Raw genomic sequence first — 24,848 nt, forward strand, 5'->3', positions numbered from 1 at the left:
ATTCCGTGGGCATCGGTGAAGCTGCCTGCATGTTGCTTTGACAAGTCTGCCTTGAACAGAAGCGGGGAATCCTCCCTTCTCCACCCATAGACTCCACCGCCATCTTGCTGTGCCAAAGATTTGAAATGACTGTGATTGCCATGTAAATATGTGAAAAGATATTGAAGTGAATGGCTTGACCATGAAGGAGCTGAGGGTGGCGACGGCTGACTGGGAGCTCTGGCGTGGGCTAGTCCATGAGGTCACAAAGAGTCGGAAGCAATTGATTGAATGAATAAACAACAATGATAGTGTGAAAACATGGTCAAAAATGTGGGTGGGCTGGTGCTTGCTGTTCTGGAGGGACTCTCATTTTGGGTTCTCATAGACCAGTGGTTCTCAACCTGTGGGTCCCCAGATGTTTTGGCCTCCAACTCCCAGAAATCCCGGCCAGTTTACCAGCTGTTAGGATTTCTGGGAGTTGAAGGCCAAAACATCTGGGGACCCACAGGCTGAGAACCAGTGTCATAGAGTTACCATTGGTTAAGGGCTCTCCGAGAGAAAAGTTTTGGGAGAGGAAGAGAGGGAAAGGGAGGGTTGGGGGTCCGGCTTTGGATCGCTTGCTTCTTCTTTCCTCCATCGGGTGGCGCTCCTTTCCTGCCTCCAAGCCAAGAAACAGAAAGAGAAGGGAGGGGGAATTGTTGGGAGGAATCCGCCGGGGAAGGAAGACGAGGGCGGCTGCGAGATTTGCTTGAAGAGAGAGAGAGAGAGAGAAATAGAGGGAAGGAGTGCGCGCGCCTTGGGCCCAGGAACGCGCGCGCGCCTGGGTGCCCCCCTCGCGCGCCCGCCCGCCCGCCCGCTCGCCCGCTCGCTCTTTCTGCCTATATAGGATGTGCCGCGGCATGGTTGGCTCCTTGCGGTGAAGCGCACACAGGCGCGTGCGGCTCGCCTTCCCTTGCCTGGCTTTGCAGCAGGAGCGGCTGGGTCTCTTTCCCTTCCTTGAGCAGAGGAGAGCCTTTGCTAGCTGGTGCCGCCGCCCGATCCGATCTCCTCGCCTCTTCTCCTTCTCCAGCTGCCCTCTTTTCTTCCCTTCCCTCCGGAGGAAAAGCCTCGATGTGCTGCCGCCCATGGCAGGGGCACAGCCAGGGGTCCACGCTCTCCAGCTGCAGCCGGTCCGCGTCTCCGCCAGCCTCAAGAAGGGCACCGCCTTCCTCAAGTGGGACGATGTAAGTTGGGGCGCTCACCTGCACCCTCTGGGGCCAGAAAGGCAAGGCAAGGCAGGCTCAACGGGTCCAGGGCCGGCGGCCACATGGGCTCAAGGACGCCTTCAGCATTGCGCGGCTGGGCGGCGTGGGCTTTCTCGAAGCGAGTGGCTCTAGTTTGGCAGGCAGAATGTTTCCCGGAACACATGCTTCTTGCTGTGAGTTTTCAGGGCTGTATGGCCATGTGTCAGAAGCAATCTCTCCCAATGTTTCGCCCACTTCTATGGCAGGCATCCTCAGAGGTTGTGAAGTCTGTTGGAAAACTAGGCAAGTGGCGTGCATATATCTATGGAAGGTCCAGGGTGGGAGAAAGAACTCATGGTCTGTCTGAAGCAACTGTGAATGCTGCATTTAATTAATCACCTTGATTAGCATTAAATAGCCTTGTAGCTTCAGAGCCTGCCTGCCTCCTGCCTGGGGGCATCCAAATGGTGATGACACCTTCACCATTTGGAGCCATGGAGAAGAAGAACTAAACTAGTTCTCGGTCCACCTCAACATCTAAGGCGAATCCCATGTTGGGAGATGTTAGCTGGCCCTGATTGTTTCCTGCCTGGAATTCCCCCAGACACAGTATATTATTTGAGAACACAGAAATGCTGGACCACTCTCAGACGACACAGAGAAGTCACTGAAATCCACAAGCATGGGGACAATTTCAACAGAAAGGAGGGAACCATGAAAATGAACACAATCTGGCTACCAGTATTTTAAAAAACTCTACAATCAGAACAGTAAATAAAGAACAATGCTCAGAAGACGGGAATACTATACAAGAAACAATCAGGGCCAGCTAACACCTCCCAACAAATGATCTCCTGTTTTGATTTACTTATTTATTCATTTACTACATTACTACACCGCTCTTCACACCTGAAGGGGAATCAGAGTGTCTTACAGTTTGGCCACTTCAGTGCCACATTGCAAATACACAGGTTTTTTTACGTGTCAGGAGTGACTTGAGGAACTGCAAGTCGCTGCTGGTGTGAGAGAATTGGCCGTCTGCATGGACGTTGCCCAGGGGATAAACAGTGTATAAATACGATACAGCACAAATCAAAGCAACATTTAACATAAAATACAAGATAACAATCACAAAAAGCATAATCACATCCAGAAATAAGACCTAAATAAATATGAAGCATTGAAAACATTGAAAACCAATTACAGTGATTGTGGAGACTCATCAGTTGAATAGTACATTTTGCTAAACTTAGTGATAAACATGAGCTGGCAAGAAAATTAAGAGAAGTCTCCACAAAATAGATAAATAAAAATAAAATAAATTAGGCAATGGTTTTGAGCATTGTTCTTTATTTACTGTCCTGACTTTAGAGTTTTTTTTAACACTGGTAGCCAGATTTTGTTCATTTTCATGGCTTCCTCCTTTCTGTTGAAATTGTCCACATGCTTGTGGATTTCAGTGGCTTCTCTGTGTAGTCTGACATGATAGTTGTTGGAGTGGTCGAGCATTTCTGTGTTCTCAGATAATATACTGTGTCCAGGTTGGTTCATCAAGTGCTCTGCTATGGCTGATTTCTCTGGTTGAGTTAGTCTGCAGTGCCTTTCATGTTCCTTGATTTGTGTTTGGGCAATGCTGCTGCGTTTGGTGGTCCCTATGTAGACTTGTCCACAGCTGCATGGTATACGGTAGACTCCTGCAGAGGTAAGAAGATCTCTTTTGTCCTTTGTTGAATGTATTATTTGTTGGATTTTCTTAGTGTGTATGTAGATAGTTTCCCCCACGCAGGAAGCAGCCAGACTTTGAAGCTGCAAGGCCATTAATTCTAAGCAAGGTGGCCAATCGCACCATTCACACCTCTTCCAACAGACAAGAGTTCTTTCTCCCAATTTGGACTTTTCCCAGATATATGCACCCCACTTGCCTAGTTTCCAGCAGACCTCACGACCTCTGAGGATGCCTGCCATGGATGTGGGTGAAATGTCAGGAGAGAATGCTTTTGGAACATAGCCATACAGCCTGGAAAACTCACAGCAACCCAGTGATTCTGGCCATGAAAGCCTTCAACAATGAGCAAGATGCTCTGTTCCCTCCCCCTGGCATCTCCGTTGCTGGAGGAAGAGGTAGACCAGATCCAACTTGGGCCACAAGTGACCTGTCTCAAGGGTTAGACGGCACCTTCCTCTTGTGCTTGGGCAGAGATTCCCTAGTGGAGGAGGATTTGGTGCCTATTTCCCCCTATAAACAGATGGACTCATGAGGAAGGAGCCAGGAATAAGGATGAGACATAGTTTTAGCCGTGACCTTCTCACGACCCAGAAAGTGGAGGAGATGGGAAAGCCTAAGTGCTGTCCAGCAGCCCTCAAAGTTGGGAAAGGAACTAGAAAGTCGAGCTTGCCATTCCCCCCTTTTGTAGTGAACCATTGGAAAGGCTGGCTTCTTCTGCCAAGTTACCCTTAGCAACAAGCATCTGAGATGAATTGTTGTGGAGGTTGGCAAGCTGCTTAGCACCAGGTTGAAGAGAAGCATGCAGGCTGTGTGTGTATGCACAGTTTTTGGGACGGAGGCCAAATAAAGGTGTCTTAGGCAAAACTTCAGTCCCAATGAATTAAGGAACTTCTTCTTGAGGAACTGACTGAGGCCCCTTCCACACAGCTGAATAAAATCCCACATTCTCTGATTTGAACTGGAATATATTGATTTTTGTTGATTTTAATGTATAACGCGTATTGTATTTGTATGTTTATGTTTATTGTGGCATTGAATTATTGCCATTTCGGAAGCCTCTCTGAGCCCCCTTCAGGGTTGAGATAGAGCGGGATAAAAATACAGTAAATATATAAATAAAACAAATAATATATAGCAGTGTGGACTTAGGGTCTCTCCACGCAGCCATATAACCCAGAACATCAAGGCGGAAAACCCCACAGTATCTGCTTTGAACTGGGTTTTCTGAGTCCACACTGCCATATATTCCAGTTCAAAGCAGAAAATGTGAGATTTTATTCAACTATGTGGATAACCCAGTTCAGATAGCCCAGTTCAAACCAGATATTGTGGGATTTTCTCCCTTGATATTCTGGGTAATATGACTGTGATGAAGGGCCCAGGTTATCTGCTTTGAACTGGATTATATGAGTCTCCACTGCCATATAATCTGGGATAATCAGATAATCTGGAATCGGATCCTGGGATATAAGGACAATGTAGAAGGGGCCTGAGGTCCCTTCCATACAGCCATATAACCCAGGACCCTTCCACATTGCTCTGTTTCCCAGAATATCAAGGCAGAAAATCCCACATTATTTGAGTTTCAACTCAGATAACCCAGTTCAAAGCAGATATTGTGAGATTTTCTGCCTTGATATTCTGGGACATAGGCTGTGTGGAAGGGCCCCCAGAATAACAAGGAAGAAAATCCATAATATCTACTTTGAATTGAGTTATCTGAAGCCACTTCTTCACAGCTGAATATAATCCGACATCTATTTTGAACTGGAATATGTGGCAGTGTTCCCTCATAGAATCACAGAATCATACAGCTGGAAGAGACCTCATGGGCCATCCAGTCCAACCCCCTGCCAAGAAGCAGGAAAATTGCATTCAAAGCACCCCTGACAGATGGCCACCCAGCCTCTGTTTAAAAGCCTCCAAAGAAGGAGCCTCCACCACACTCCGGGGCAGAGAGTTCCACTGCTGAACAGCTCTCACAGTTAGGAAATTCGTCCCAATGTTTCGGTGGAATGTCCTTTCCTGTAGTTTGAAGCCATTGTTGTAGGAGTTCCAGGCAGACAGACCTCTTCCATCAATTTAGCACAGTTTTTCTCTGTCCATGCTGTTTTAATGCAATACAAATACTGGTTTATTTTATTGATAGCTACATTCCATTTAATCAATGTCTCTGAAATATTAATGACTTGTGTAGGCAAAAAATTAGACAGATCTCTGCTTACGAGGTGGCTTACAGTCTAAAATGAGTAAAGAGAAATTGGGATGAATGTATGGACATGGGGAGGTTTGATCGATAGGGAGAGGCTCCTTTTTCACTACTGTATAATCCATATAATTCTGATTATCAAATCAGATAATCCACATTATCTGCTTTAGATTATATGAGTCTACATTGCCATATAATCCAGTTTAATGCAAATATACTGATTTTATATGGCAGTGTAGAAGGGGTCAGAGAGAGAGAGAGAGAGAGAGAGAGAGAGAGAGAGAGAAAAGGGTGACAAAGAGTCAATGTTTGGCAAGACGAGCATGCATACTTAAAACTCCTGGTTTATTTTTGCTACCTTTATGGCTGTTGCCATCTCTGTTTTGCCTTAGATAAAGGCAATGAGGTGACATTGTTCAATTTAAGATAGTCAGTGTGTGTTTGAACCGAGGATGCAGGTGTCGCCTGTCACAATTCAGTGCTTTTCTATACCAAATGCCATGTTACCAAAATTACAAAATTACCAAATCAGAAGAAAGATCCCAATCTGGCCTTCCTAGCAGACTTGTCTGTAGCTTTGCAGATGTAAATACTTTAAAAATAATAACTTTTTAGTGAGATTGTTTTGAGTTATTGATTGTTATATATGGGATGTTCAATTTATTTTCTAAACTGGTGTGTGATGTTTTTAGTTGATTATGTATTTTATTTATTGATGTATATGTATTTGTATTTTTTTAATCTTTTGTACATCACTTTGAATCCCACCCATGGGAAAAAGCGGGATAGAAATGAATAAATAATTATAAAACATTTTAATGTCCCAGCTGAACTTGGAAGCTAGACAGGGTCAGCCCTGGTTAATACATAGATGGGAGACCACCCAGATACCAGGTGCTGCAAGCTATATTTCTTAGGAGGAGACTGACACAATTATGTCTGGGTATTCCTTGCCAAAGAAAACCTTACGAAATTCATAGGGATGCCTTAAGTTGACAGGCAACCTGAAGGCACATATACAAATGATTTTGCAGATAAACTAATTTTGATTCATATACTTCTGTCAATTATTTCATACTGTGAAGGGTGCATGTTCTTGAAGCATGTACCTGAACCGGTCCACAGCTTTTTGGCAGGAGAAATTTCAACTTCCCATCCACTGGGAGTGGAACCTAACCAAAGATGAAAGATTAAGCCCCTTTTTACTTTCCTATATTAGTCTCGGGGCCCTTCCACACAGCCATATAACCCAGAATATCTAGGTGGAAAATCCAGCAATATCTGCTTTGAACTGGGTTATCTGAGTCCACACTGCCATATATTCCAGTTCAAAGCAGATAATGCGGGATTTTATTCAGCTGTGTGGAAGGGGCCCCACTCTGTATTATGTTTACCACAAAGTAAGAACTAAAAGCTGCCATAGCTTCCATTTTTATCTTTAAAGTATTATCATTGGGTCCTGACTTCTCAAAATTTGGTTTTGTAAATAGAGATTCCAGTGAGAACAAAAAAAAACCTTCTTTCCCCTTCTATCAGAGATTCAGAAGGCAACAGGTGTGTGTGCTTCATTTCTATTAAAAGAAATGGCTGTTTGGAGTGGATGTTTTTGGATTGAATGATAGTGTCGATATTCAGTATCTGTGGGAAGAAGGACACAAATATGGTTTAGCTTTATGGTGGCTGTTTCCAGTAATGTGCTGTTTCCATATCTTGGGTCTTGTTGGCTAGATACGGTTATGCAAAGCTGTGAAACACAGAGAGCAGTTAAAAAGCTTAAGATAAAGAGGATTTCCGCCAGGGCTTAAGCAGCGATCAGCCACTTTAGCCAGGAAGATGTCGGACTTGTTTTGTGATTCTTATCTGTATTTATATACAGCACATTAAACTGTACGAGAACTTCAATAAAGTTTTAAAATTAAGTGATCCCTAAAGGTGCCAAAGCATGCAGCTATTTAAAAACAGCATTCTAAGTGGAAAAAGTACAGCAAAAAGTGGAATATGAGTAGAACTACTGGAGACCTGTGAAACACTGAAGACGCAGTCCAGTATGTGTGCTATGGAGAGATAAGATTTCCCGAGGAAGGTGTTAAAAGTCGTCCTTCTGGCCGTAGACAGGTGCATACCACTTTTTGTCTAATGCATAATCAGATTATAGTATAGTTGACACTGCTGTCTCTTCAGTGAATAATTGGAGTTAGCTTGGTGTTACAGGCACTGGATTGTAATAATAAGGTATCCGTTTGTATCCAGGAAGGCTGGAAATGACATTTCATGCCAAACATACAGCTGCAGCATTAATAGCACATTTGTGCACATTGAGTGTATAGCAGGGCTGAGCAAATGAGAGTGGATTGGGATCCTCTGTTAGGTGTCTGAGTGATTTGTAATAGTTTCTGACCCCCAAATATTTAGCAACAAAAACAACTTTTCCACTTAAATTTATTTGTTGAAATGAAGGAACCCTGGGGTTACTAAGAGTAGAATTTCAGGTACAAAGACTGTGTGTTCCTCTCTGTTACTGGAAATGAATGTGTAGGGGCAAAATGTGATTAAGATGCTGCATCATTTAATTCCAAGTTTGTAACCTTTTCGCTTGGCTCTGTTTGGTTTATCTCAGGTTTCAAACAAATACAATAAAAAGCAGACTTTTAGGTCTTTGTGCCTCTGACTTGATCAAGAGGATCAAATCAAGCATGCTTTTTTGCTTTAAAGGTTGAAATGATGATGAACAGACAGCATGTTTTGATAGAAATCTGACCCGGTTTGCAAGTCTGGAACCCCCGGTGGTGCAGCAGATTAAACCACTGAGTTCCTGAACTTGTTGACTGAAAGGTCGGTTGTTCGAATCTGGGGAGTGGGGTGAGCTCCCACTGTTTGCCCCAGCTTCTGCTGACCTAGCAGTTTGAAAATATGCAAATGTGAGTAGATAAATAGGTACCACTCCGGCAAGAAGGTAATGGCGCTCCATGCAGTCATGCTGGCCACATGACCTAGGAGGTTTCTATGGACAACACTGGCTCTTTGGCTTAGAAATGGAGATGAGCACCAACCCTTAGAGTTGGACATGACTAGACTTAACATCAGGAGAAAACCTTTACCTTTACCTTGCAAGTCTGGCTGCTTGAACATTTATTGTGTTAGGTAATACTGTAATAATAATAATAATAAAACTTTATTTATACCCCGCCACCATCTCTCCAACGGGGACTCGGGGCGGCTTACATGGGGCCTTGCCCAAAACCATACAATATGACAAAATATAAAACAACATATCATAACACAATATAACAATACAATAAATAATAACATACATTACAACCCAAAATTCAGAAAAGCAATAAAAACCAGGGCAGGCTGTAACTAGGATCCACAAATTAGGTACTAAAGAGAGGAACCTTCTGAACAAAAAGACACCACTTCAGACAGGTAACATCTATTAAAGTTAAACGTATTCTCTATTTCTGTAATGCATAATTTCAGGATATGGATGCTCCAAGTCATTCAGTGCTCACATTGGTGTTGCTTACAAGAGATACCGTATTACTAGTATCGTGAACATGGGTCCAATTATTTTGTGGCTCAAATTCTTCAAAACCATTTGAGACAGCTATTCCACCACTATTTACATATTTCAAGTAGTCTTAACTCATTTTACATATACTCTTGGCATAGCATCAAGCAGCATAAACACTGTGTTGACATTAAGTCCTGCAAGTGTTGCTTTGCTTTGTAAAGTTGAAAGAAGGAAAACCAACCACTCACAAAACTGAAAAGTCCCTTGGGGCAAATTAGCCCTGGGAATTAGAACCATAATGGTCTCAGGACTAAAAATAAATAAAAAAACCAATATATATATAATAATAACTCCTGTATTCTAATTTTCAATGTACATAGCTGAGATAGGATTTCCTAGCATTTGTTTCTCTGGCTAAAATCAACCATGTTAACATTTAACATGGGAGATATTTTAAGACTTTTTTTCATTCCCCATCATGTAACACTGTCCCAGGGACTACTGTTAGTTAACTCTTAGGGAGAAAAAACCCCCATATAAGCATCAAGTTACACTTTTCGGTCTTTTTCTCTCGGCATTTAATAGCAGCTAGGGAAGGAGAGGAAATTTGGGACCCTGTGTGTTCCTCTGATTCTGCTGGCTGTAACTTCAATCCAATATAGTCTATAGATTTATTTCTGATGTGTAGATTGTCTCTGAATATAAAGAGAGTCTGTATTGGGTCTTATGAAGAGTCCACATACCCAATGGTTTGGCAAACCCGAAGCCAGCTGTTGGCAGCCCTAGCAAACTGAGGATGTTAGATCTATTTAAGGACAATTGCTGAACGTGGCTGGATTCTGATATGTCTGTTTACATACAGGTTGTGCTAGAGTCAAGTGAACCTCTCCTATTACTGCTTGCTTATTCTTTACTTCTCTCTTGTCCCCCTCTCCATATTTGGCTGCTGGTCCAATTTTAATTCTTAGTGCTGATGAACAGCAGAAGCAGGTATACCAAAACAGAATGGAAAATATCTTTGCTGCCTGAGGACTGCAAGGGTGAAAGAGAAACATAAAAACATTAAACACATCTTATATTGGTATCTGAGCATGAAGGATACAATAGAAATTAATTATCTTGCCCATTTTTTAAAATGAACAGAGTCAGAAATAGGTACCATGATCTTTAAGACACATTGCTATTGGGAGTTGATTCTAACCATTAGTCCGCTGTGCTTCAATGACAGATAAAGACTTCATTTATCCCTAATTCAGGCTCTCACATGCTCGTGATATAATAATAATAATAATAATAATAATAATAATAATAATAATAATAATAATATTTTTTGTCAGGAGCGACTTAATACACTTTATTGATATTCCACCCTTCTCCCCTAGGAGACTTAGAGTGGATTACAGTATTTACATAGGCAAACATTCAATGTCTTTACAGTCAAATATAAATGAGACATACAAACAAAGGCAAAGGCTTCTCCTTTCATTTCCGGCTTCTGGATGCGATGCCCATCTCTGACTCTGAGGAAGTACTTTCCTCATTTGTTCAAGCTAAGGAATCTGCATTGTCACCTCCTGGTCATGTAGCCGGCAAGATTGCTCTTTGCCTTTTCCCACCATGCCTTTTCCCACCTATTTATCTACTGGCATTTGCATGTGTTTGAACTGCTAGGTTGGCAGGAGCTATAGCTTCACAGATGGGAGCTCAACCTGTCTTGCATACTCGAACTGCCAGCCTTCAGGTCAGCAGTTCAGCAGCACAAGGGTTTAACCCATTGCGCCACCGCAGCCCCTTCAGGTTCAAGGTCCCTATCTCCAGTTCAAATGGCTCACAGTATCATAACACTGGAAATTGTGAACAACCAGTATCAGTTGCTATCAGAGAAAACTAGAGAGAAACAAATCAATACCTTGGAGTTGTGAGGCAACTTTATATGTCGGTAAAGTATCAGAATGTTGATGTATGTTTATTTGGCTTGACATGTTAAGCAAGAATGTCAAGGAAACCTGGTTTGGTATTAGAATTTTCAATTGTCTGTTCAGAGAAGGGGTTGGTGGAAGTTCATTTGAATAACAAGCGATTAGTTAAGCATTTAAATGATTTGGAATGTACATTGTGTAACCTTGACATAAGAGTGCTGAGCTGAAGATTGGGGGTGGGGGGTGGGAATGGTAGCACAGGAGGGATGCAATGAGTTCTCCTATACCTCCAGATGATATAGTTTCCACTATGTATAGATTCTGCTCTGATTAATCCTTGTAGTCATTGGGTTTTACCTGCTTTTTATCTCTTCAACCCTGAATGGAAAGAAGCTATATGAACTGTTATGTAGGGATGGAAAGGACAGTTAAAAATATCTAGAAAATGTTCAGAAAATGTGTTACTCATGTGTTGGCAAATGTGGAGAGGAGAATCATAGATAGGGAAGAATTTTTTCATCTCAGTACTTATTCTGTGTAGGAAATGGACAGGTGTTTTTTGGCAGGTGGTTGGAGGTTGGATGGGAGGACACAAAAAAACAGCATTTCTACAGCAGAGGTTTTTGCTTTTTATTGAATTGATCTATTTAGTAACAAGAAGATACAACCTCCCACATGTTACAGTATAGTTCTAGTGGGACAATGAGCAGAAGGCTTCATGAGAAATAACACTAAATAAAAAATGTTCCTGGTTGTGTTCTGGTTCTAAAAACCCTGCATTAAACATACCAGATTGCTTTGGAGTCAAGCTCCACTCTTCACAGCCAACTCGCTCAAAGAGCACCAGTGCTGTAATCGAAATAATTTCTCTCTGCAGTCTTGGTTTCAGACCTGCAGATCTAAGTGTAACAGCTGCATATTTGTTCTCCTTTACTTCACAGAACTACCTGATATTGAGTCAGACCATTTGTTTACTTTGCTCTGGCAGTGTGTGCTCTGGTCACTTCCAGGTTAGATTACTTTAGTACGCTATACCAGCGGTTGCCTTTGAAGATGCAGTCCGTGCACAGTTGTAGCAGTTCAATTTGTTCACGGGAACTGGAAGGTCTGCTCATATGAAACAAACACTGGCCTGTTTGAATGACTTCTAGTACATCTCTGGGCTCAAATTAAAGTGCTGATTTTAACTTATAAAACTGGGTGAAAATTTTGTGTTCCACCTGACATTCTTCAACTTTAAATCCCAGCAGCCCTGGCTAGCTTGATTAAAGGTGAATAATGCAGAAGTCCAGCAACACATAATTCCCACCTCTGATATTTAAAACCTTTATATTGCTTGTGATCTCAACACCTCCCATCGTGAACCTACTTTTCTTCCTTGAGAGCGCACATTGGATATCTTCTTCTGAGTATCCTTTCAGTTGGGCTCCCTCCTCCTTCCTTATGGAATTCTCTTCTCAGGACAGTTCTAGACAGGGGAGAAGTCTGGCCAACCCAAGTTTAAAAAAACATGGGTCAGGGCAGCATTCTGTCTTCATACCAGCCCAAAAGCCTGCACTGGGTGTCCAGATGCATTCCCAAAACCTTTCCTGCTGGCCCTCTTCTGGCACTTAGGAATGACGTGCTAGGAGAAGGGGGGCAGGAGTGATTTTCCTCCCCCCTTCTCCTGACGCGTCATTCCTAAGTGCCAGGAAAGGACCAGCAGCATGGAAATGCAAGTCCCGTAAGTTATTTTCTTTTTGAAAGGGTTTTTAAGAGGTTTTGGGGAGGGGGTTTGTGCCCTCGACATTTTCCATGCTGATTTAGCCCAGAAAAACATGAGACTGCTGTCTGGACTGCCCCCTCAGAAGTCCAGGACACGGAACAAACCCACTAACCAATTAATTTGCTACAAAGCAGGGTTTGTGGCAAATGCAATCACTTTTCTGTGGGACGTCATCTGGACACCCCACTTGAAGAAGCAGGAGGGCACGTGCTCACGGCCTGTCTGGATGGGCCCCCAGAGATGACTGCCTGGCCCCAGATTTATCACTATTTGTAGCGCCAGGTTCAGATATTTCTCTGTTTGCACACATTTGATCCGGTGTGATTGGCCAATTTTAAAATATCAGCATCAGGACAACTGAACAGCCTGTAATTTGTTCTGGCATAGTAAGTTTGCTTTATGTCATTCATACTATTTTTAGCCTTTCTGTGTTTTAGCTGTTTGATGCTTTGAGTCTCAAAAGAAAAAAAACCTCCAAAAATGGGAGATAGGGATGATGATAGCAGCTCAGTACTACTTCCCTGGCCAAGAGAGGGATCTTTAACTCTTTCTCCCATGTTCTTTCCTGAGGAAAAAAGGGTTGTGACCCTACAAGTTATTTCTGTCTTATGGGATTTCTTCAGAGGAGGTTTGCCTTGGTCTTCTGCTGAACCTGAGGGAGTGTGACTTACCCAAGGTGGGTATATATGACCAAGAGGGGATTTGAACCCTGGTCTCCAGAATTGTAGTCCAGTGCTCTAAACACACTACACTATGCTGCCATTTTTAACTACATTAACACAGCTGTTTCCCCTTGATTGTGCCTTTGCATTTCATGAGTTGATGGAGAAGTGTCAGGCTCATAGCCAGAAAAAAAATTCAGGAGGGGTTGAAACTTTTTTCCCCCGAGAAAAAAGTTTCCAGGCCAGTGTCTCCTGATCTGGCACGAGATCTCAATAAAGCCCTGAAATTACTGTACCACCATTGTGCAAAAGGTCTTCACAGGTTACAGGTCCTGAATCATTGCTCCCTCTTCAAGTCAGTTCTTATCGGCCACTAAGGACAATAGTTTCCACAGCTGGCAGAGGTTTATTTCTGTTTTCTTCTGCTTTCTTCTTATTTCTTTTATCATGATGACGGGTTACATCAAGACGCTTTCCACTGTGAATTATTATTATTTATTTATTTACCACACTTGTACCCAGAGCGGCCTTACAAAGGCAACGATTCAATGACACACACACACACACACACACACACACACACACACACACACATAATGGTAAATAAACGTTAAAACCAAAAAATTAAAAAGAGCAACATTAAAACATCAGTTAAAATTACGCAATCCAAGACAATCCATTATTAGCAAGAAGTTTTCAGCCAAGCGCAAGTTGTTCTGATGGTAGTTTTTTGGCATCTATTGAAGACTTCTGTTGCATTTTTCTATTGCACAAATGGTTTAGCAACCAATGCACCAAGCTTCTGATGATCACCTTTACCCCCAACTTCTCCTCCAAACACCACACCATACTTATAGAGTGCACCTTGTAGATGAAATGAGTAGGTCAACCAGGGAAATCTGTTGAACCATTTGGGTTGAAAACTTAAGTGCTCCTTCTTATCCATAGGAAATACATATTCTGTCAATAGAGTTTGTGGATTTTGCACTAATTGAACTTTCACTTGGTCATCAGAAGCAGTCTTGTTCGTATGAAGTCCAAGGTCTAACAATGTCACAGCTTCTTCTCTTTGCTCCAGTTCTATTGTTTCTTTGGCAGGGCTAGGATTAGATGAACCAGTGGGAGACACCTCAGTTTCCACAATTTCCTCAGTTTCCACCTGCACTCCAGGTCAATGCCCCCTCCATGCCTTAGGCTTTTCCTGCCGGCTGCAGGTAGACAAAACTATGTCAGCAACTGCTGCTAGTGCAATGTAAATTGGTAGAAAGGTAGATAATGAGTGTGAATAATCAAAATTTGATTGAGATAGTGCTTGCAGTTCTGGGGGGGGGGGGGCTCTACTTTTTACTTCTCATATATTTGACATTGGTTAACCAGTTAAAATTCATGAGTAAGCCTTTTTTTTTACCTGAAAAAATCTAGGCTTGAAAGAGGTTACTGTTTTGGACTGCTACTCCAATATCCTTCTCAGCCAGCATAACACTAACCCTCCCAATCCAGGGAAAGGAATCATGTGATCCTTCAGATTTTGTTGGATTGTAACTCCCAGCATTCATCACCCACTGGCTCTCTAGGCTGATGGAATGTGTACCCTAGGCATGGGCAAACTTTGGCCCTCCAGGTGTTTTGGACTCCAACTCTCACAATTCCTAACAGCCAGTAGGTTTGCCCATGCTTGGTGTAGCCCAACAACACCTGGAGGGCCAATATGATTCTCAGCCACATTGTGGCTGCTGCCAGAAGGAGATACAGAATGACTGTCTAGTGCAAATCCTATGCCTTCCTGGCATTATAATTTCTCTTAAAAAGTGGTGCAGGGCAGAAGATAAAAAAGAAATTGCTGCTCTAGCCTTTCATGTGTTGGGGCTTCAGTAGAGACCAATGAGGCAATATTACATGAACATTAAATAGGAACAGAAGGACTGAAAGATTAATCCCTCATAATTTTCCAAAGCCTTTTCTGATGTTTGAGGCAAAAGCAAGAGCTCGATATTTCAAACAGTTTTTTAACTGGAACTGAATATTTAATAAATTGAATCCCTACTTTGTTTCAGCTCAACAGATTTTCTCTCCCCAGGTGAGGAAATCTCCTTTCTCTTTGAAGATGGTACTGTCATACCCTGATTGCCTTATAATCTATATTTGAATTTTGCGATTTAAATAAACACAGCTATTTTTAGAACTGCACATAAAGGGATATATGAGTGTATTTCCTGTACAGTAGGCATAGAATATGGGCACCTTGTTTGAGTCTGAAATATTTAAAAGTTTTCTTTACGTGCCACTGTGAATACAAAATCTGCTCAGTCAAAATCAAACAAACAAATCTTGACCAGTTTGCCCAAGGCCAGAACAAGGAAAATTTACTCTTTTGGACTACAACTCCCAATGTCCTGAGCCATAAAATGTTTTAATAAGATGTAAACTATGCCTACAGAAAATACTGAGGGTACATCTACACTGTAGAATTACAGTCGTCCCTCCACATTTGCAATTTTGACTTTTGTGACTTTGACTATTCGTGGATTTGATTAAATATGTTCTCTCTGGGAATCTCTAGGTCCTCCAGTGTGATTCTTCTAGCAAAAGGTAACCATAGAGTCATGCTGGAAGTCCTAGAAATTCCTAGAGAGGAGTTCTCTCAGGTTAAAAAATAGCAATTTCTTTATTCACAGTTTTCACTTTCATATGAGTCCTTTGTTGCTAATCCTAGCTAATCTGGAGGGATGGCTATAATGTGCATTAATTCTACAGCCTACATGCACCCTGGCAGTTTCTGGTGTTACTGTTTTGTTTTTTTAAAAGTACCATTACTAGCTCTTCATATGATTTATGCCATGACTTTGTCTCAGTCTATTATTCTAGTGATAGGCAGAATGTTAAACAAATGAAGTGGTGATAGAAGTATTTCTGAGCAGTGCTAGAACATTTATCTCATTTGCTTCCTCTGCATTCTCCTCACCTCCTGTTTCACCTTTTATTGTTCCTTGCTGGTACCACTACTTGTCTCTCAAAATGATGCATCCTTTACAGATCAACTCATGCATATCACATCACACATGCCACAAGCAGTCACGGACTTGCTTAGAGCAAATAACCCCCAATGCCATTAAACGAGTTAAACTACATAGCAAGGAAAATAAGTGTGGGTCAGTAGTCAATTTGATGTGCGGGAAATTCTTTCTGAACTCAATTTGTGCACTTTAAGAGCCAGAATTCATATGAGCTTGCTACTATCTGCATCTTTATGTATCCTCAATGTATATGTGTGTCTTGGATTAGATTCCCTGTGGATACTCTACTGCTTCCATATCAAGTTGGGCCCTGAGTATAAAATGTTTTCAGTGCATGGGATGGGTAATGTCTCACAAGAGTTGAGAATTAATCTTCCTGTCCTTGACCTCACTTTGTTATGCAAGATATACTGACATTTGCCTCTGTAGCAGTGTGCAAGGGAATTAGGTCTGCCTTTCCCAACCTGGCATCCTGTAGTTGGTAGGGTAATGATAGATATTGCAATTCAATATACAGTAGAGTCTCACTTATCCAAGCTAAACGGGCTGGCAGAAGCTTGGATAAGCGAATATCTTGCATAATAAGGAGGGATGAAGGAAAAGCCTATTAAACATCAAATTAGGTTATGATTTTACAAATTAAGCACCAAAACATCATGTTATACAACAAATTTCACAGAAAAAGTAGTTCAATACGCAGTAATGTTATGTTGCAATTACTGTATCTACGAATTTAGCACCAAAATATCATGATATATTGAAAACATTGACTACAAAAATGGCTTGGATAATCCAGAAGCTTGGATAAGTGAAGCTTGGATAAGTGAGACTCTACTGTACTTGGAAAATGCTAAGGTGATACAGGAAAAACTTAATTTATGTATCCAGCTCAGGGCGCTTCTTTACAGCCATTTAATCTGGGGACAGTTGTGTTTAAAAAACATGAATGTTCCCATGCTTTCTGAGGCAGGTGTCCAGATGCGCGCCCGGATCTTTCTGGGAGAACACCTGGACATCCAACCCCCTTCCCAAAACCCGCCTGTAATGAAGTATGATTTTTTGATTTGCAGATATTATGTTTAATTGTGTATTTGTGTTTTAAAAGGGTGAGTATTGCAGTTATTGCTTCTCAGCCCTCAGAGGCTGGTTGCCATGGAGAAGTAGGCAGAGCCAACTGCTGTTTTGTTGAAGAAGTGCAGAGTTTAAAAAAGGGTTTTAGTCTGTGCTCTGATGTGGCACAGGGAAGATTGATCCTAGGTTGAGGGGATCAAGGGACTCAATTGTTCATTTTGAGTCGGTTTAAAATAAGTTTGGTGACTTATTTTATGTAGTCTGTGTCCTAGTAAGGGACAGAGAATCTGTGATTGTATATCACTGGGGTGACTATGGTTTAAAAGTGGCAGAGGATGAAGTTCTGACTACTTTAAGTTAAAGAAGTGACACTTTAGGGAGTTTGACTCATCTTATTCTATTATTGTAACTGTTAATGAAAGTGGATCTAAGTGAGAACAATATTGTAACCACTAAGCTCTGTGCCTGAATAAACTTGTTATTGTTCCTCCAGTATATAAGCCTCTGTCGCATATATTATAAACTAAGTTACGCTACCATCTAAAGTGAAGAAGAAGAAAGAAAAAAAAGTAAAAGGTCTCCTCTTTGAGTCTTTGGTGGCTGCATCTTACAAATTGGTGGCAGCGGTGGGATAAAAAGAGCCCCCCTGCCTGAAAGAACCTTAGTAGTTATTAGTCCTTTACAAATGGGTGGCAGTCGTTATTAGCTCCTTACACCGCCAAACTATGTATAAAAGTAAAAGAACTTACACATCCTCCATTCATGTGGTGCAGGAGCTCTCCTGGCATGGAGGAATGATGTGCCAGGAGAAGGGGGGGAGGAAAATCTCTCCTCCCCCCCCCCCCCCCCCCCGCTGCCCCTGCTCATTCCTACATGCCAGGAGAGCTCCGGCACCATATGAATGGAGGCTGGGTAAGTTCTTTTACTTTTAAAAGGGGTTTTGGAGAGGGGGTTGGAGTCCTTGCGGTTTTCCAGGATAATTTAGCCTGAAAAACTGTGGGACTACTTCCCTCCTCAAAAGCCCAGAACATTTGAGGGAGCAGTCCAGACAGCGGTAGTAGTGGGTTTATCCCACGCCTTCCAAGAAGGTGCAGAATAAATCCACTAAGAAATTAATTCACCACAAACCAGGGTTTTCTTGGTTTGTGGCGAATTAATTCGTGTTCCTCTGAGACATTATCTGGATGGCCCCTTTTTAATTGCGGGAACTCCTGCCTTAAGGGGCTGTCTGGATGGGCCCTCAGGATTTAGGAAATTCCTATAAAAGATACCGGTACATCTCTGGGAATCCTAGGTCCTCTCTAGGATGACACTTTGGGAGACTGGGACCAGAGGTCAGGTAACTTAATGGTATTGGGTCATATCATTGGTTTCAGATAACTGTGGTCTTACTAGGAACACATCTCCAGCTGATATGGGGTCTTGCACTTTATGGACTTTATGATGGAAACCTGTTGTGTAACAACAGTTGTGTCAGTGTAGATCAGTGTTTGTCAAACTCTGTTCCTCCAGGTGTTTTGGATTTCAGCTCAGGCAGTGTTCCCAGTGTCACTGGGCAATGCCAGATATATAAGATAGTGTATATTAAAAAGTAAAGCAACCAGCTTGGCAATAGTGAGAGGAAGGTGGGAGAGGAGGAGAATCTAGGTTACTGACATCATATGATTGCCAACATGCCACCACAGAAGTGGAAGGGAGCCATAACATCAAGGTAAGTAATGGGAATGTTGCAGAATAGGGTATCTATTGATAGGTTTTCTTAGGCCCCTTCTACACTGCCTGTATTGGAGGATCTGATCCCAGATTATCAGCTTTAAACTGAATTATACGAGGGTCTTTCCAGACAATACCTTTATCCCAGGAACTCCCACTTCAAAATAGCGAGTGGCCAAACGCCGTCTCCTGAAATTGCGGGCACAATTACTACAAAGGCCAAACACCACGAGATTTTTGGTTGCGGGAATATCATAGAATCATAGAATAGTAGAGTTGGAAGAGACCTCATGGGCCATCTAGTCCAACCCCCTGCCAAGAAGCAGGAAATCGCATTCAAAGCACCCCTGACAGATGGCCTGGTTCTGGCCAGAAAATGCCGATATTCAAATCTCTATAAACTCAGAAAATATATGCTTTTTTATGTTGGCTTGTTCCCGGGTTATACATATTGGTTCCTGATTGATTGTGTCCTAAAAACATGGCAACAGTTGATTAGAGGGCAAAAACTCTATCCTGGCAAGAGAAACTTTGTCCTCCACATGTTTAATGAAGTTTGTGACACACAAACAAAGGTTATGCCATGTAAACAACTTTCCCCATATTTTGTGATAAAAGCAAAGAGGAACAGACATGTATAACCCTGGAACATCAACCTGTTGTTCCCAGGCACAAGTACATGGCTAAACTTGTCTGCATAGATGGCCACACAGCTTCTATAACCCAGTAATGGAACTTATACAATGATTTGCATATTCACATATTGGCATCTTGGGGTTTTTTTTGAGCCAAAATTTCTGGTGGATGTCCCGCGGGGGCCATCTTGGCAGCTGCGAAATCCCAGGACAAAGCAGCAAGGGTGGACAACAGGCAAAAATCCTGGGACCAACAGGTCTTCTCAGATCTCTGGGTTTTTTTTTGCCCCTGACTAACACCCATGATTTGGTGCTGTTTGGAACCGCCCTTAGTCTCCACTGTCAGATAATCTGAGATAAATAGATAATTTGGGATCAGATCCTGGGATATAGGGACAGTGTGGAAGAAGTCCTAGAAACAGCAGAATCATGTGGGGAGGCAAACCTCTAGCAGATAGCATTGTGTAATACTTGCCAGCCACCATAAAAATGATGTTCCAGCTAGAATGCCAATATCAAAAAACAAGGTAACTGAGCCATTGAAGTACTATATGAATTTCCAAATATAAATCTAAAGAAGACTGAAACTAAAAGTCCCTGAAAATGGACTATGATAAGGGGGAAGACTTAAAAAAAATTACTAAGAGAATTAATAATATAAAATAACACAGAGAAGACTAGAAGACAAAAAAAAATCCCTCCCTTTTTTTCACCTTCCCATTTTCTCACCTTTTTTTCACCTTTTTCACTTTTTTCCCTACCTTCCCTATCCCAAATCAACACCTCCCTTTTCAACCTCCTCTACCTTTTAATTATAGCTGATTCAGAAACTTTCAATAAAGATAAAAAATAACCACAAAAAACAGGGTTTTACTTACTAAACAGCATTTATTGTCTGATGCATTTATACCCTCCTCTTTAGCTGGGAAATGCACATGAATGAGTTGTTCCCAGTACATGTCTTTTCAATAAAGCGTGAGCTAGTAGAAGGCAACATATGGTACGGGGTGGTGTCCGTGGTTTAACTTCCAGATGGATATTTTCCAGGGAGGAATTGGATTCCTTCTGAAAGCTCTGTGTACTTACTGCAGTATTTTCAGTGTCAGGGCACATTTAATAAGGAAAGTTCTGACATAAAGCTTGCAAGTTAACATGGGGCTCATCATTCTCCACAAAGCCCATGTATGAAAGACTTCCAAGCTTACTGAAAAACTATAAATACCATTGTTTTGGGCTCTTTTGTCATTTCCTGATTACATTCTGTTCTTTAACCATTTTCAAAGTACTAGTACACATATTACTTATATTTATAATGGCATTTTATATATCGTTAAAGAGAAGCGCATCATGGCCTAATGACAAAGGCACTCAAAAAGAATGGATGGCTATATGCATTATCCTGGAGTGGGCTGCCTCGCTATCTTTGGAAACGACTCAGGCTCTTTCTAATCAAGGGATGGGGAATATATGGCCCTGCAGATAATGTTGCACTTCAATAACTTCCATCACCCTCCACAACTTTGCTGTTGTGACTGGTAGATGCTGTAGTCCAACAACACTGGAAGGGGCATGTTTCTTTCTTGTTCCCCCTGTCCCTTGTTCAGCTTAACTTGGAGTGCTTTAGTCATGCTTTTAGGAGTGTCCCTCATTAAACTGAATCACTGTTTGGATTTTAGACTTGAGAAATGAATAGGTTGTTTACCAAGTGGTAGTCGGGGAGTCTCATGATGATAAATATAATATTGTTGATTTATTTGTTCATGTTTCAGTTGTTTTTTCGTTTTAAAAAAAATCTTAAAAGTTGTTTATGATATCATAAAATTAGTCACCAACAAGTAATAAAAATCAAAAACCATAAAATCTATTAAAATAATTCATTAATAGAGAGACAACTGACAGCATTGTAAGACTGCAAAATTATCAGACAAATGCTCAACAAACAAGTCTTTCATTGAAAAGAGAAAGAAGCAATACTGAAAGTCTCCCTATTCGCAATGAAATACAATGTGTACCTTCAAAATCCAGGACCGAACCTACACTGCCATATAATGTAGTTTGAATCTGCATTGTACAGTCTGTGTAGCCCCATATAACAGCATTATATGGATCTATACTGACAATATTATACAGTTTCAAATTGCATTATATGGCTGTGTAGATCTAACCTAAGAGAGATGGAGAGATAGAGAAGAATGTGTTGGATAGTTGTTTGACTAAATCAAGGGTGGGAGCGAGGAGGATATATTATAATTTTTGTGCCAGTTAGAACCACACAAAGCTTTAATTACAGTATTTTCCTAGGTGAGCAGATGCTTGCTGAAAATAGTGTAGCTGTCAAGCATCTCCATATTTCAGGCCTTTAGGCTACAGCGAATAGACAATGTTGACTGTCTGTTCTTCTTGCTGTCCTTTATCACCATACACTGGTTGTGTAAATAATAGGTTTCAAATGCTGTTTTATCCGTACCTTTGAACCTGCAATTATAAATACATTTAAAAATCATATGTATGTGTCTTAAAGTCGATTTTATGGCATCACCATTAATTTAATTGGGTGTTCTGAGGCAAGGGATACTTAGTTGTAGTTTTTCATTGCCTCCCTCTGAAATTTTTTGGGAGGGTACTTTTTTTTGCTAAATTTTCTAGACATATATATACTGTAATTGGGGTCAAGTTGAAATTTGCACCAGAGTTGTCATTTTGCTCATTTATAGCTCTTACAGAAATTCCAGCATGGCTTCAAATCATCAATTTTTAAAAACCATAGTAGGAAAAAAGTGAAGTACTCTTTGTATATCTCTGAAAAATATATTGCTTTACCATTTTTATCTTGCTTTTTAACAAACAAACAAACAAAAAAAGAGCTCACTGAGGAACCCCAAAGTTTTTTTTTTAAAAAAATGCAGCAAATGTAGCAAAATTCAAATAGATGCGGTATGTTTGAGTTTTTTCTTCTGCAAGCTTGTTTCTAAACAGGTGTGTTCCTTTGGAATTTTTCCTTAGGTGGATGCAAGAGGATGAAAGAGTTTAGAGTGGCATAAACAAATATGCATCAAGCTAGGCATTGAATATTATAAAAAATCATTTTGAACTTGGAGCATTCCTACTTTCAATCTTCCTTTCTACATTTGTACTGCATCTCCATCCAGAATTGCTTCTGGTTCTACAGCAGTTAACTCTACAGCATTGTTTTGGAATGTGGTGAGAGTGAAGCTAGACTCAGGCCCCTTCCACAGAGCTGTATAAAATCCACACTGAATTGGATTATCTGGCAGTGTGGACTCAGATAATACAGTTCAGATATTGTGGATTATCCGCCTTGAAATTCTGGGTTATGTGGCTGTGTGAAAGGCCCCTAAGGCCCCTTCTTCACTGCCATATTAAATCCAGATTATCTGCTTTGAACAGTATTATATGGCAGTGTAGACTCATATAATCCAGTTCAAAGCAAATAATGTGGGTTATCTGCTTTGATAATATGGGTTATATGGCCCCTTCTACACTGCCCTATATCCCAGAATCTGATCCCAGATTCTCTGCTTTAAACTGGATTATATTAATCTACACTGTCAGATAATCTGGGATAAGCAGAGAATCTGGGATCAGATTTTGGGATATAGGGCCATTTAGATCCAGCCTAAAACCTTTCCTGCAAATGTTAGTTTTCTAACTGGAAAAGTTCCTTTCCTATTAATGATTTGTTGGTACTGTCCAGTCACAAGGCTGTGAGAACTTGGCATGTTCGTGATGGGAATTCATGCTTTCTAGCCATTCATTGTGTACCAATTTCACCTGCCCTCAGTAAAAAAAAAGGTTCAGTCACATTTTACACTTACATCTGTGAAGTACTTCCTTTTAAAATTTGGCCTCCAGGGATTTTAAAGCACTGTATTACTGTACAATATTTTTTTTGTGTTTAGCACCTTCTTCATAAAGCACCATTCATTAACACAGAGAATATGACACAACTTATAGTGTTTACTCATGAGGCCAATTTAATTAATGTTCTGAAAGTGAAATCTGTGTGAATGCTTCAGAATGGGATTAATGTTGCATTTTTCTCTTCCCCACCTCTTAGTAAAGGTAATGGTTTTCCCTTGACTTTAAGTCTAGTCATATCATGTCTGAAGAGCCGGCATTGTCCGTAGACACCTCCAAGGTCATGTGGCTGGCATGACTGCATGGAGTGCCATTACCTTCCCGCTGGAGCAGTACATATGGATCTACTCACATTTTCATGCTTTCGAACAGCTAGGTTGGCAGAAGCTGGAGCTAACAGCAGGAGCTCACCCTGCTCCCAGAATTCAAACCACCGACCTTTCAGTCAGCAAGTTCAGCAGCTCATTTAAGCTATCCCCATCTCTTAGATAATGATAATGTAAACACACACAAGAAGTATGCTGCTGTGTGTATGTTTTTTTTTAAACTTAGATATATTTTATCCAGTATGTGACCTGATAAAAATCAGCTTAAAATCAAACCTGTATTTTGGTACAATACATATAATGTGATTTCCCTCCAGGCCTATAAAGGTAAAAAAAAAGTAGGTAATATCTTTCTGGTAGGTAACAGTAATGGCTAAATGGATGGAGTTCATACATGCATTTAAATACTGAACTAGCCATTTTAAAAAAAAAACATGGGATTCCCAACAGAGTGTGAAAATGTTATTATTATTATTATTATTATTTTTAAACTAGAATTCTCTGAGTGGTTATCATGCTGGTTGGAGAATTCCAGAAAGGCAACTTCTCAGTTTATTTATCCCTAATCCTAAAAATGCTGCAGTCAACTAGACACATTAGAAAGGAAGAATTGAGAGAATACTGAGTGTTTTCTCTTTGCTGACTTCCTCTTACAAATGTCCTCCTGCCCCCTTTTGCGGTGCTATTTTTAAAATTGAGTTTAAATCATTTTTTGAGGGAAAGAACAGGTGCTAGGGTGGACTTTTCTATAAAACAATTGATTGAAATAGTGGGATTTACACCAGGGAGGAGGAATCTTTGGTTTTCCAGATGTTTTAGAACATCCTTTCTCAACGTTTTACCCTGGAGGAATCCTCAAAATAATGTTCAGATCACAGAAAAATTGTGTTTGAGACGACAGTGATACCTTAATGTAAGAGTTTAATTTGTCCCGTGATTGAGTTCTTAACCCAAAACTTTCTTGTCTCAAATCAAATTTTCCCACTGAAATGTATTGAAATGCTATCAATCTGTACCAGACTCCCACCCCCATTTTTTGTTACATGTATTAAAATAAGAACATGTACTTTATAAATAATAAATAATGTATACATGTACATTCACACAGAACATAAAAAAAAAGATAGACCAACTTTAAAATGGTGGCAAAAAAAACAGAAAGTGAAGAGGCAGAAGCATCATTTTCTTCATACTGTACTCATTCCAACCT

General features: G+C 41.0%; 1 protein-coding gene across 2 annotated transcripts in view; it reads left to right on the top strand.

Annotated features, from left to right (window-relative positions):
• The first annotated feature begins 807 nt into the window (after positions 1-807).
• plcb1 (phospholipase C beta 1) overlaps positions 808-24,848 on the top strand; it is a 650,154-nt gene continuing 626,113 nt past the window's right edge. Inside the window, exon 1 of one of the 2 annotated variants that reach the window (XM_062969114.1) lies at positions 808-1,205. In XM_062969114.1, the coding sequence (XP_062825184.1) occupies positions 1,107-1,205 (99 nt within the window). In that variant the 5' untranslated portion in view covers positions 808-1,106. The remainder of the gene's footprint in view (positions 1,206-24,848) is intronic. The other variant, XM_062969113.1, reaches the window with a different exon arrangement.

This window comes from Anolis carolinensis, chromosome 1 (assembly GCF_035594765.1).
Source record: "Anolis carolinensis isolate JA03-04 chromosome 1, rAnoCar3.1.pri, whole genome shotgun sequence".
Taxonomy (NCBI): Eukaryota; Metazoa; Chordata; class Lepidosauria; order Squamata; family Dactyloidae; genus Anolis; species Anolis carolinensis.